Source organism: Ambystoma mexicanum, chromosome 2p (assembly GCF_040938575.1).
Source record: "Ambystoma mexicanum isolate Mex_15411 chromosome 2p, UKY_AmexF1_1, whole genome shotgun sequence".
Lineage (NCBI taxonomy): Eukaryota > Metazoa > Chordata > Amphibia > Caudata > Ambystomatidae > Ambystoma > Ambystoma mexicanum.
In genome coordinates this window covers 1,348,719,748-1,348,732,644 of record NC_090923.1, presented here as the reverse complement: position 1 = coordinate 1,348,732,644, position 12,897 = coordinate 1,348,719,748, and the positions used below count along the sequence as shown (strand labels likewise).

The following is a 12,897-nucleotide window of genomic DNA, read 5'->3' as shown; positions in this document are numbered from 1 at the left end:
CAAGGGTGCCCGTTATCACCCATGTTATACGTACTGAGGTTGGAGCCGATAGCAATCCATCTTCAGAAACAATTTCCAGAAGCAGGAATTTGGGTGGGAGGAGTGGGCCACTTGGTATCGCTGTACGTGGATTATGTGCTGCTATACTTCAGGGACCCACACCATAATGTCTCTGTGATATTGGACGTACTAGATAATTATGCAAAGGTATCTGGGATTTGCTTTAGTAGGGAATAATGTTGTATAATCTTGTATATTCCTGCTTTGAGGGGGGAAAGGTGTGGAAGAACTGCCGAAAGTGGGGCTCCAGTGGCAACTGAACTCATTCAAGTACTTGGGAGCGAACATTAGACCTACACCAGAACAAATGCACAAGAGCAACACGGCAGGGTGGTGAAGGGTCTGAGGAAAACCATGGCGTTCTGGTCTAAGTTGCCACTATTGCTGATTGCCAGGGTGGCCATCACCAAAATGATAATTCTGCCAACATGATAGTACTATTGGTAAGAAAGGTGTGGCACAGGGCCACGACACTAATGAAACTTGCGCACACAAGACACAGATTGCTGCTGATGTCTGCAAGGATACAATGGATATCGCAGTGGTGAGACAAAGGGATAGGTATGAAGATGGGGTTTTTACAGCGTTCAAATCCCTACGGGATAAAGAAGGGTTACCAAGGTGTCAGTTTTTATGGTACCAAAGCCCCAGGAAGGTGGCAAGAGGAAAGTGGGAAAAATGGCCAGCGAGAACCCCCTGATGGCCCTAATGCACAATTTGAGTGACGGCTGGAAGCCAGTGTCCAGTCTCTGCGTCCTTCTGATAGACACGCCCAACCCCAAAGCACAATGTTAAAGGAGCGATGGGAGGCGGACCTAGGAGCAGACATAACAGAGAGGGAATGGGAGAGGATACTGGTGTACCCCCGTGAAGTGTCAAACTCCTGATTCAGGCTAATTCAAATGAATATTTTGTATCGCACCTATATGACCCAGTACAGGGTAGCTAAATTCAACAGCATCACACGCCCACTGGGTCCCTGGTGTGGAATGGGGGAGGCAGGGTTGATGCACATGTTTTGGGATTACGGATGTATACAGAGATTTTGAGCACACACAGAACAGGCATGCAGAAAGGCTGGAGTACCACGGTATGATTGGACGCTGAATGAATGTCTGCTGGGTGCATACCCCAGGGTTAGCAAATTCAAACATGTGGTCAAATTCATGGACATGGCGTGCATATTGCAAGGGCTTGGAAATCAGCTAGTGGCTCACGATATGCACGCTGAAACAGGGAATTTCAGCGCTGGGCAGAAGCAGACACCAGCATATGGAGTGTAGGAGTAGCCAGGTCGGAGGCTGATGTGTTACCTATGACGCCTGGAAAACACTGGTTTGTGACATGTTCCATCCTTCTGATGATAAACCCCCGTGAATGCACACAGACCCTTACTGGGGTACCTAAATCACATCAGAGCAAGAACCATCATACAGATGGTCAAAATCTGAGGGCGCCTCCTTGGCGGGGAATTTTGTTTCTCACATACCACCCCCACCCAAGTGCAAAAATTTGAAATTCGGATTGTATGTTGCCCGTAAATTGAAGGAAGTTTTCTGTTTGTTAATGTGTTATCTGTTTAACAAGTTCAAAACAAATTGTACCTATGGAACTAAGATGCAAATATGAAACAATTGATGCATTTATAACGGCTATTATATAAATGCTAATAAAAATATTTTAAAATAAATACTCCCAAGAGGCCTAGGGAGGAAGACTCCTGCCCCATTCCACCAAAGCTGCAGAAGCTTTCTACTCCTTCACAAATCCATCAAGAGGAGGTCTTTGATTATTCAGAACAAGAACAGACATACGAGGATAATCCTTTTGATCACGACACAGCTGACCAGGACCCAGGCCGGGGATCAAGATCAGCCAGCAGATCAGGGGCCTTGGCTCTCACCCACTCATAGACCAGACCCAGACATTATTTGTCTAGATCAGCCTTCTTCACCTCAACAAAGGCAAGCATCACCAATAGATGGCCAGATGCTTTTTAATGCCATCCTAAAGAGAGCTGCAGATCATTTTCAGAATGCTACACAGGGGGCTGTCCAGGACTCTGAGGACATTCTCAAAGAAAAACCTCCCACTAATCGGGCTATTCCACTTCTTAACTCAATAAACTCCTAGCTCCTTCCATATTGTCTCCTTCCCTTTACAAGGGCAGTCAACCCTCGGGTTGAGAAGTTGTTTCGCCCCTCTCCACCTGACCCTATGTATATTCGAGATCATGCCACACCGGACTCGCTGGGCGTTACGACCACCAGAAAGGGGCAGCGGTGCAACTGTCCATGGCGCAGGCTGCCCCGGATAAAGATTGCAAAAAACGATATGCCCTGGGGAAACGTATTACCACATCTGTGGCCTATTCAACCAGGATCACGAATAATGTGACCCTTCTCTCTGGTTATAGTGACGTGCAATGGGGCCTACTCCAAGAAGGCCTCCAAGAGGTCCCTGAACCCATGTGATCACGCCTGCTGGCGGTCTTCACTTAGAGCAGACAGGTGACTCGTAATATTTTAAAGAACACTCTACACACTGCTGAAACTGCGGGATGCACTCTAGCACAAGGGACTCAAATCCCTCACTATGTAGCCAGTCACACGGTGCCCGTACGCAAAGCCATGAGACTATTAGGGATGATGGCCTCCTGCATCTACCTAGTTTCACACGCACGTCTGTGCATGCACCCCATGGAAGAGTGACTCTCAAGACAATGTTGTCAAAACTACGGGCAATGGGACGATCTAGTGGTTGTCTCAGCAGCCCTCATTCCATCTCCGCAGTGGTGGCCAAGGGAAAACCTTTACCATCCCCCGCAGTAGAGTCCACTCTCACCAGACTCATCTCCGACAGGGTGGGGGGGGGGCTCACCTCCTTCACCTGATGGCGCACGGGGTGTGGTCCCCAGCAGTAGCATCCAACCACATAAACTTATTGGAACTGCTAGAAGTGTTCAAGGCCCTGAAGGCATTCCAAACACACCTCTAAGGGAAAACAGTTCTAGTCGTCAAGGACAGTAGTACGGTCATATATTACTTAAACAAGGCGGCACTCGCTCTCCAGGGCTGTCAAGACTGACACAGAACATATGGAAATGGGCTCTCAAACGAAAGATGTTCCTCCTGTCACAGCACGTTCCAGGGAAACTCAATCTTCTGGCGGACGTACTCTGCAGAGACTTCCAGCTACCGCTAGGGTACGAGTGACGATTGCACAAGGACATTGTTCTCGATGTCTTCGCAGGCTGGGACTTCCCAGAGATCGACTAATTCGCAACTCTGGAGAATGCACACTGCCCAGATTACACCTGCATGTATCCTCAGAACAGCGCCAATGGGAACGGTCTCTGGATAACATGCTCAGGGAAATTTGTCTGTTTTTCCCCCGGTTCCCCAACTCAACAGGATAGTGCACAAGATGCACCAAGAGGCAGTCAGGATGATTCGGGTGGCCCTGATGTGGGCCGCCAACCTTGGTTCTCCCATCTCATGGCAATGTCAGTCTGCCCTCCCAGGAAGATGCCATGCCCTTAGAACATGCTGTCGAAAGACCAGGGGGAGACACTACAGCCATGCCCTCATACTCTCAACTTAGCAGCCTGGCTTCTGTGGTCCTAGTGTTCGTGCACCTTCAACTCCCTCAAAGATGTATGGACATACTCGGGGAAGCACAGAAACCTAACACCAGACATTGCTGCTCCAGCAAATGGAAACACTTTGTCATCTGGTGTAATGGCAAGAGCATCAATCCTAATGAATGCACACCAACACATATTGTCCTGTACCTAACTCACCTGTTAGATTCAGGACTGGTTTTCAATTCCCTAAAAGTCCACTTAGCTGCGCTTTCAGCATACACCACATCCCCGAAGAAGGTTTCGTGGTGGAAAATTCCAGTAATTAAAGCATTTATGGGAGGGGTAAAAAGGCTTAATCCCTCTATTTCCAACCCAGCTCCCGAGTGGGACCTGAACATTTTACTTACCAGACTAATGGGGCCTCCCTTTGAACCAATGCACAAGGCTAGCCTTAAAGCACTCGCCTACAAGATTGTCTTCTTGGTGGCGATCACATCAATAAGGAGAGTTAGTGAACTGCAGGCCCTTTCAGTTCAGAACCCATTTGTCACGATTCACAATGATAAAGTTTCATGTGAACCAGTCCATAGAACTACCCACCTTTTTCCAGAACCCCACTAACGTGACAGAAAGTAGCCTCCGCACACTAGATGTGAGGGGAGCGGTGATCTATTATCTGGAAAAGACAAAACCACTAAGAAAAACAACCCAGTTTTTCGTTTCAGTGGCAGCTGGTAGAGAAGGGGACCCGGTCTCTAAATCAGCTATTTCAAAGTGGATCGTAAACTGCATCACACTCTGCTTCTCTCTTGCCAAGAGAGATCTTCCCTTCACGCCTAGAGCACACTCTACTCAGGGCACAGGGGCTACCATAGTATTTATTGCAAATGTTCCTCTTGCGTCCATTTGTAAGGAAGCAACCTGGAGTTCTGTGCACACTTTTTATAGATGCACACTCTAAGTCTGATTCTCAGGTGGGACAAGCAGCGCTAAGACATCTCTTTGCTACTGTTCCTTCTCACATCCCACCACTATCTCTGGGTACTGCACAATAGTCTATGCACAGCATGTGATTCTAAGCAGATTAACGAGCATCAGAAGACATGCATTACTCACCGTAATAGCATTTCTGTTGATTGTATCTGCTTAGCTTCACATGCGCCCATTTCCCCTCATGGAGGTGAAGGAACATAGACCTCTTACACCTTCTCTCTTCTGTACTTACTCAGGCTGACGATAAGGCTCCCTCACAGAAGAAAAAACAGTCGGAGGGACCTCAACGCGTGAGGGATTTTGGGTACACTACACGTCATGTTAGGGATAGTGTTAAAGTCACGTCCATGTTGACGTCCCATTTATATCTTCGAAACAAAGGTGCAATACTCCGTGATCACCACTAAATGTCGGACTATATGCACAGCATGTGAATCTAAGCAGATGCAATCATCCGAAATGCTATTATGGTGAGTAATGCATGTCATTTATAACTGAAACCTTGAGAGTGTAAGTGTTACTTGGTTACTTGTATTGACTGATTTCATCAGTACATGTCTACAGCTCACATTTACCCCTCTTGAGATAGGCCTGGCTGCTCAATCACACTCCCAACTTGTGAGTACAGACCTATACCAAAAGGTGGGTAACTTTATAACAAGCAGATACGTCTTGTGTAACCTAACACCTGGCCACAATGCTTATGAAGAATCTCCCTAAAAAACAGCTTTACCAGCAGATGTTTAATGCAATGCCAATTAGCACAGGTTATTGCCTGCATACGGCATGTGGTAATGGTGAAGGACTTTGTTAGCTCTGGATGTTGCACTGTTATAGATCCTGTCAGATTGTAAGATGTTAATGTTGGAGCTTGAGGCAAACATGTTCTCTCTTCCAGCTGCGGCATGAAGCTTAACTTGGATTTCCTGTTGGAAATGCTGTGGGAATACTTGGCACTTACCTGTATCTACACTAAGAAGAGAGGCGGTAAGCAAGTGGCACACTTAGTTCATGTTCTGTTTTTTTCTTTTTCTTTTTACATTTGATGGAAGTACAACTACAACATTTTCCTTCACAGGATATTAAAGGGGAACTCTGTCCCAGATTACTTTTACCTTGAAATAGTGTTAGACTTGAACTACCAAATATTGATCATATCCGTTAGGCCAGTTTTTCTGAAACATTCGACTGAGGCAGTACAAGACTGCACTCTTAGTATAAGGATGTACCACCTGAGTATAGGGTAGCGTACACAGAGCAGCGAGGCTGATCTTAGGAGGGGAGAGGGCTGTAGAATCCGTACAATGAAATTGTAATACACATGGTCCAAAGAAACTATTGGTCCAAAGAAACACTGAAACCCTATGTCTTGTAAAACAATGGTTTATTTAAATACAAGTAGGCCGAGATGAATCTCGCGGGGGAAATAAGTGCCATCACAAATCATATAAACCCATTATTAAAAAAGACACACTATGCTTCAAAGTTTACAGACCAAAGCATAGACCTTATTTAGGGAACTAACAGTAGTCTAGGTAAGTCACAGTTTCATACACATTTAGTATAGGTCACACCTATTCCTGGGAGTACAAACAATGGTTACTTTTGGGTGGTAGACCTTAATAGTTGTACTGTGAGGAATCAAAAAAGAAAGAAATCAAATATTAAGTCAACTGGACAATATACTTGTCAGAATAGTGGAACACTTATTCTAGGAACAGTAAAAACCTATAACTCTGATTCAGGATAATAGTTATTCTAGGGGAGTTCGACCTTGCGGTGTAATATTCAATTACAGTTGCTTTTTAGTTCACAGACTAAGGAATGCAATAATTCCAACTTATTTTAGGATAACAGTTATACTCCAGGTAAGTAAACCCTTTTGATGTAATATTCAATTACAGTTGCTTTGCAGTTTACAGACTAAGGGAAGCAATAGCTCTAACCGATTTTAGGATAAGTTATACTCAAGGTAAGGAAAACCTATATACTTTTATAAGGAGCCTTCAGCAACCTAAAAGTAAAGAATGACCTAGGTAGACTTATTCTGGACAGGCTAACAACAAGTCAGGAGAAGCAAGACCAAATTGGGCACACTCCTACCATTATCCTAACAAGAATAATAAAGTGAAGGCGACATTACTTTTGGGAAGAGAGGAATACAATTCAAAGGTGAGTAAGTTAACCCTTTACCTACTTTCTGTTAGAATGGAGGAACAGTTTCTAAGGAAAGTAGGAATTTGAGAATACTTATTTAAGGCACACAGCTTATTCAAGGTAGGTAAATGCTATATATACTTTTCAGGATGGCAAAACATCTCTAAGGTAAGTAGTAACTTTTTGTAACTATTCACTCAGAGAGTTTAAAGTTACCAACAGACAAATTTTCAAGTAAGTAAACTTTTCAACACTTGTTTTACTTTTCAAGGCACACCCCTTAAAGTATCCATCCCTTTCTGAATTCTAGTGCATGAGTTCTCTGAGGCCGAAGGGGAACCCTAGTGGTCTAGGAGCTAGCTGTAGGCAGTGTGAGATCGGGCCGAGTTGCAGGCAAAGTTCAGAGTTCCAGAGGAAGGCTGTTAAGCAAGTGGGTATTTTACTTTAGAGTTAGTTGAGGGTCCTGGACCTTCAGAGAAGACACCTTAGGAGGATTCCAGCAGTGGGCCTGGGTGAACTGGAGGAGAGGCCTTCCCATCACAGAAAACACCACAAAACTACACAGGCATCACAAGTGACTTAAGGTAAGGAAATACCCAGGTCAGCACAGTACCTCAGCACCGATGATTTTGCAGCAGGAGGACTTCAGGATCTGTAGCCAAAAACCCAGGCACTGCATTCCATGTCAGGAGGACAGAAGACCGGACCCTGGATAGGCTTTTTCAGCAGGGATCAACACAGGCTCCAGGCAAGGGTTTCTTTGCGGCTGGATGCAGCTCTGTGGATTTGGCACCTTTTCAGGAGCACAGAAGACATAATATCGCTGGTTGTATTCTCGTCATTTGCAAGGTCCAGCACTCTGCTGAGGGAACTTTTCGGACTTGCTTCTCGTCTCTGGAGGTCCAGCAGGATGCCCACAAAGATTCAGCAAGATTTGGGTTTTGGAAGTCCGTGCATCGCACAATGGCTCGAGGTCCCAGGGTATTGCAGCCACGCAAGGTCGCTTCATGGTGTGGGATGGCTCTAAATGCAGGTCTTCTTGAGTCTAGTGGGTCTCACCAGGGAAGAGCCCCTAGGGATACCCAGTAACAATATGCACTTATTGCCAAAAAGTAGTCAAAGGGGATATTTTTTAAAAGACACTATGGAGTGTCTTACAAATGACACCCATAAAGAGATTCTGTCAGTGTGGAAAAAGGTTCCCACGCACAGAGGTATATGGAAAAATAATCAACCTGTAAAACCAAAAAGTTCTGGGGTTGACACAGGTCAGGAAGATTTATGATTACTATGAAAATCTACCTTACCATATCCATCAGGAGGTAGCAGTGGCGTAGTGTTTTGATACAGTGGTAAGAAATCGCTTCCAGACTGATAGTCTGCCCACTTCTATACACATCGAAGAACTTGGGAGACCCTCCTTGTTCTCTTTCTGGCCCTAATCTCACTTCTTTTTGTGCATTATTTTGTCAAGGATTTTGTTCCCAGCCATGCCTGTGGAATGGTATCTGGTATTGTCATGTATTGGACACCTGTGATCATGAAGAACAGCAAGACAAGGCATTCTAAATTCAGTACTTTTATTCTGGGTTGTGTACTGGGATTGACCTCCTAAAGGTTCTCTTCCCTAAAAAAACGGAATGGCCTTCTCCAACTGTGTGCGCGGCTCGCACTGTGAGTAGTTGTATGTTTGAGCCCCTATGGGAACAATTCTAGTCTATACAGTCCCCCAGAAGCTTATTTACACATGTTTCGGATGAGTTATGCCAGCCTTCCTTGGTGTTGTGGGTTCAGGGCACACCCACACCCCTTTCTTCTGCTCAGGAAATCCTAGATGAAGGCATTCTGGGGCTCTGTATCCCATGCATAGCCACATCTCTGGTGTTCACAAAGGTTTTCCTGGTCTCCTACCAGATGGCATAGGGATCAGCCAGGAGATTGGTGGGATGCAGTGCCAACACCCCAAACGTGATAGGAATTACAAATTAAGGAAATCCATATAAAATGGAATATAGGCCTAGTAAAATGATGCCAGTGGCCTAAGTTACGGATACACCCTTGCTGTTCTAAGTGGTTCGAGAGCATAGCCCATGTGAGATAATGCAGTAAGCAGATATTGTGCATCAGTGTATTAGGTGTGAATTCACATGTGTAAGCAGAGAAAGGTGCTAAGCGCACCACAAGTAGTGGAAAAACATTCTATTAGTAATGCCACAGGAAGAAGCTTCAAAACACAAGAAAAACATGTTTTGACACCTAATTAATTGCATACCATGTAGTGTAGGTCTAATTGCAAAAGCAGTTTCCAGGGCGTTCGGCCAGTTTTTCAAAAGTCCACCCAGGGGTTTTATAAAACGATACCTTGGGAAATACACAACTCCAACTCTTAGTATAGAACTGTACCACCTGAGATATATGGTAGCAATGACAGAGCAGCCAGGCATATTTTAGGAGGGGGATATGGCTGTTGATGGGTACAAAGAAATTGTAGCATACATATGGTCCAAAGAAACACTGATAAACTTATGTATTGTAAAAATAATTATTTATTTTATATACACATAGGCAAAGATAAATCCTTGGGCAAGTAAGCACTATTATCATTCATAAACAATTATAAAAAAACAACACAATACTTATGGTATGCAAACCAAAGTATAAATCTTATTCAGAATAGCATTTCAAACCTAATGGAACTCCTTTAGAATGGCATGATGCTGTTCATGGGGAGTAAAACCATATTAGTTAGACTTTTAGAAAGACAACATGTAATTCAAGGTAAACTGACCCCATTTATAATGCACTACAGTATTAGAAGAATTACCTAGTTATACCAACACTGTAACAAGTATACACCTTGCAACATATGTAACTTATTCTTCTTTCAGAATGGATACTGTTACCAACATTACTTTTCAGAAAAAAGATAAGTAAAGAACTTCTATCGTTTTCAGAGGGTTTTGGGACCGTTTTGCTAGTCCAACTAAGGGCTTCATAAATCCATATCGGAGGCAGTACAAAACTGCACTCTTAGTATCACATAAGTCATGAACACATTTATAAAAACAACTAAATACATATGGTATACAACCCAAGCTATAACCTTATTTAGAAGAGCATTCAGCCAGTCAAGGTAAGTCCAACCACATTCAGAATAACATTAAGCTATTCTTGTGGAGTTAAACCAGGTTATTTATGCCTTTAGAATACAGTAAGTAATTAAAGGGTTGCAAACCCTATTGGTCTTAACTCAGTGTTATTCAGTTACAAGAATCTGGTAGTTGGCACCCCCTGCACTTGTCCCCGCTTCCCCTCTCCTGCACCTGTCTGCGCACTTGCACAATCTGAACGCACCATGCCTTGAAGATGGTCGCGATTCCGAAGGAAGGGAAGGACCCCACTAGATGCTCCTCCTACAGGCCTATTTCCCTCCTTAATAGTGACGTGAGAATACGGGTGAAAGTCCTAGGAACAAGACTGGAGGGAGGTATGACCCTCCTTGTGCATGGGAATTGGGTGGGATTTATCAGGGGATTTATCAATATTAGGAAGACTATTAACCTGATCCATGGGGCGCAAGTGGAAGGGCTGGATGCATGTCTGGTGAGATTAAACTCGGAAAAGGCCTTTGATAGGGTAGAGTGGCCTTTCATGATGAAGGTGCTGGGGAGGATGGAGCTGGGAGCAAACCTGCTGAAGTGGTTGTCCGCACTATACAATAGGCCCAAGGCAAAGGTTCAGATAAACCGGGGATTTACAGAGGCTTTCGAACTCTTGAGATGGACCAGGCAGGGATGTCCTCTCTCCCCGCTCCTGTATACCCTCGCAATGGAACCGCTGGCTATTGCAATTAGAGTTAATGAAAGGATTAAGGGTATAGTGGTGGGTGAGCTTGAATGCAACATTTCATTGTTTGCTGTTGACATACTGGCCTACTTGACGAATGTAACAATCTCCCTCACGGCACTCATGGCTCATATAGAGGAGTCTGGCCACCTTTCGGGCCTTAAAATGAATGTGGGAAAGTCTGCAATCCTACCGCTGTTGATCGGGTTAATCAGAGAGGCATGCAATACCTGGGCATAATGGTGACAAGGAATTTAGGAGAGATGGTGCACATCCAGACTGCTATACCTGTTTGATTCCATCCTGAACCAGCTCCCGGATAAGTTACAGGGGAGATTCGTAGATTTATATGGGGCAATAAGACCTGAAGGGTGAAGATGACAACCCTTAGCCTCCCAAGGGATAAGGGGGGATTTGGGATCCTGTATATCCGTCGATATTATAAGGCGGCACAAGTCAGGGGGAATGCTGGAGCATATGAGGGAAGATCTGAGGACATATTGGACCTATCTGAAAGACATTATAGCACAACCTCTGAAGGTCAGGGACTATTTCTGGTCCCCGGCCAGATTGGTACCGGAACGCTTGCAGTCCCACCCCACACTAGAAGTGTTCTGGTCGGTTTGGCAGGATTCTGGGGATTCACAGCGCTATACCTCATGGCCCTCCTATGTCATCAATATGGGGGCCGCCATTTGATCTGGGGCGCAAGGGATTTACGAATTTGCAGAGGTGGTCAGACGTGGGGCTTGAGAGGATGGGACAATTCTTTGAAGATTGGCACTTCCATGATTGGGACAAGGTGCGTAAAATACAGGGAGGGGGACTCAATCTCTATATTTAAATGTCTTTGTATTAAGGGCATCCTGATGGATCCAACGTGGGGGCAGGGGTGGCTAGTGAACGAACACCTGCGGAAAAAGTCCTGGACCAACCCATGACAAGGAAGGGTATATTGTCCAAACTATATACGGCAATGAACGAGACCTGCCTAGAGGGAAGGCAAACCTTCCAGAGATATACTGGGTGCAGTTAGTAGGTGCAGAAATCTCAGAGGAGGAATGGGCTTGCATATATAATGTAGTCTTTCAGGGAGGATTGTTCACCTCTACAATCGAACAGAACTTCAAATTGCTTATGTGATGGCACAGGGACCCGGTGAGACTGTCAGATGTTTCCGGTACTACAAAAGTGATGGGTGGAAGTTTTTGAATGAATCTGTACCACTGGCATTGTTCTGGGCAACCTTACACACCACCGTTTTTTTTTGCCCATCTGCACCATTGCAAAAGGGGTCCAGCCATATGCAAATCAGTCAGGTACTGTCACCAATGGTAGCAGCCCAGCTCGAACTGCCAGGCCAGGTCCCCTCTGCACAGAAACACAAGCAACCCAAGACATGTTTCGGCCTTGTTGGGCCTCCTCAGTGAGGTGCAGCTTGGTTCCCTATGGCGCAGCAAGCAAAGATGTTTCCGGGAACATCACTGCTGTGTGGTGAATGATAAATTGGAGGGATTCCATATGGAGTGGTCTGCCCTACTGCTTAAATGGGGGCTGGAGGAGGATAGCCATTAGATCAATCCAGGGTGCGTTTGGAGTGGAAGGGAGAGGTGGAGGGCGTGAGCACTTTAAATTTTCCAATGAAATCTAGATAAAAACCTTTCCCAGCAAATATTAGCTCAAACCAATGTTTTGTGGGATATTTTGACCCATGCCAATGTGCCCCGCTGCACCACTTTACAAATGGGGAAAGAAACAGCCAAAAATGGATGCGCTAATCCCTGTGCGTGCAAAAATCTGCAAAACTGCGTGTGGGTCACAACTACAAAAGACTGCACACCCCTGCCACAGTCAAAATGGGGGTGAACACAGAATTCTCACTGGAGGAGCATGCCAGTGGGCTCTGTTCCATTTAACATGAAGCAAGGCCGCAGAACTGGGCTAAAAACCTAAAATGCAGCTCTGCATCCTGCTGTTTTGGCGCTAAATCCATTCATTTTCCAGTGAATCCTTGAGAGTAAAAGGGTTACAGATCATCCAAGTGGCTCAGAGGAGCTGGGCCTCATTGCCTGACAGCAGCTAAGAAATGTATCTCATGAAAAAGGCAGCACAGCAACCTTGTTTTCAGTTCCACAGGAAAAATGCAGCTAAAAATGGCAACATGTAACAATTTCAGCTGTGCAGAGGGAACTCCAAGCAAAGGCTGGATACATGCATACATACAGACTGTAAACAAATCCCAGCACTCAAGGACA

The 12,897-nt window shown here is 45.1% G+C and overlaps 1 protein-coding gene across 1 annotated transcript in view; it reads left to right on the top strand.

Moving 5' to 3' along the window:
* DRG2 (developmentally regulated GTP binding protein 2) overlaps positions 1-12,897 on the top strand; it is a 322,437-nt gene that overhangs the window by 292,894 nt on the left and 16,646 nt on the right. Inside the window, exon 10 of the mRNA XM_069645707.1 lies at positions 5,538-5,626. Within this exon, the coding sequence (XP_069501808.1) occupies positions 5,538-5,626 (89 nt within the window). The remainder of the gene's footprint in view (positions 1-5,537; positions 5,627-12,897) is intronic.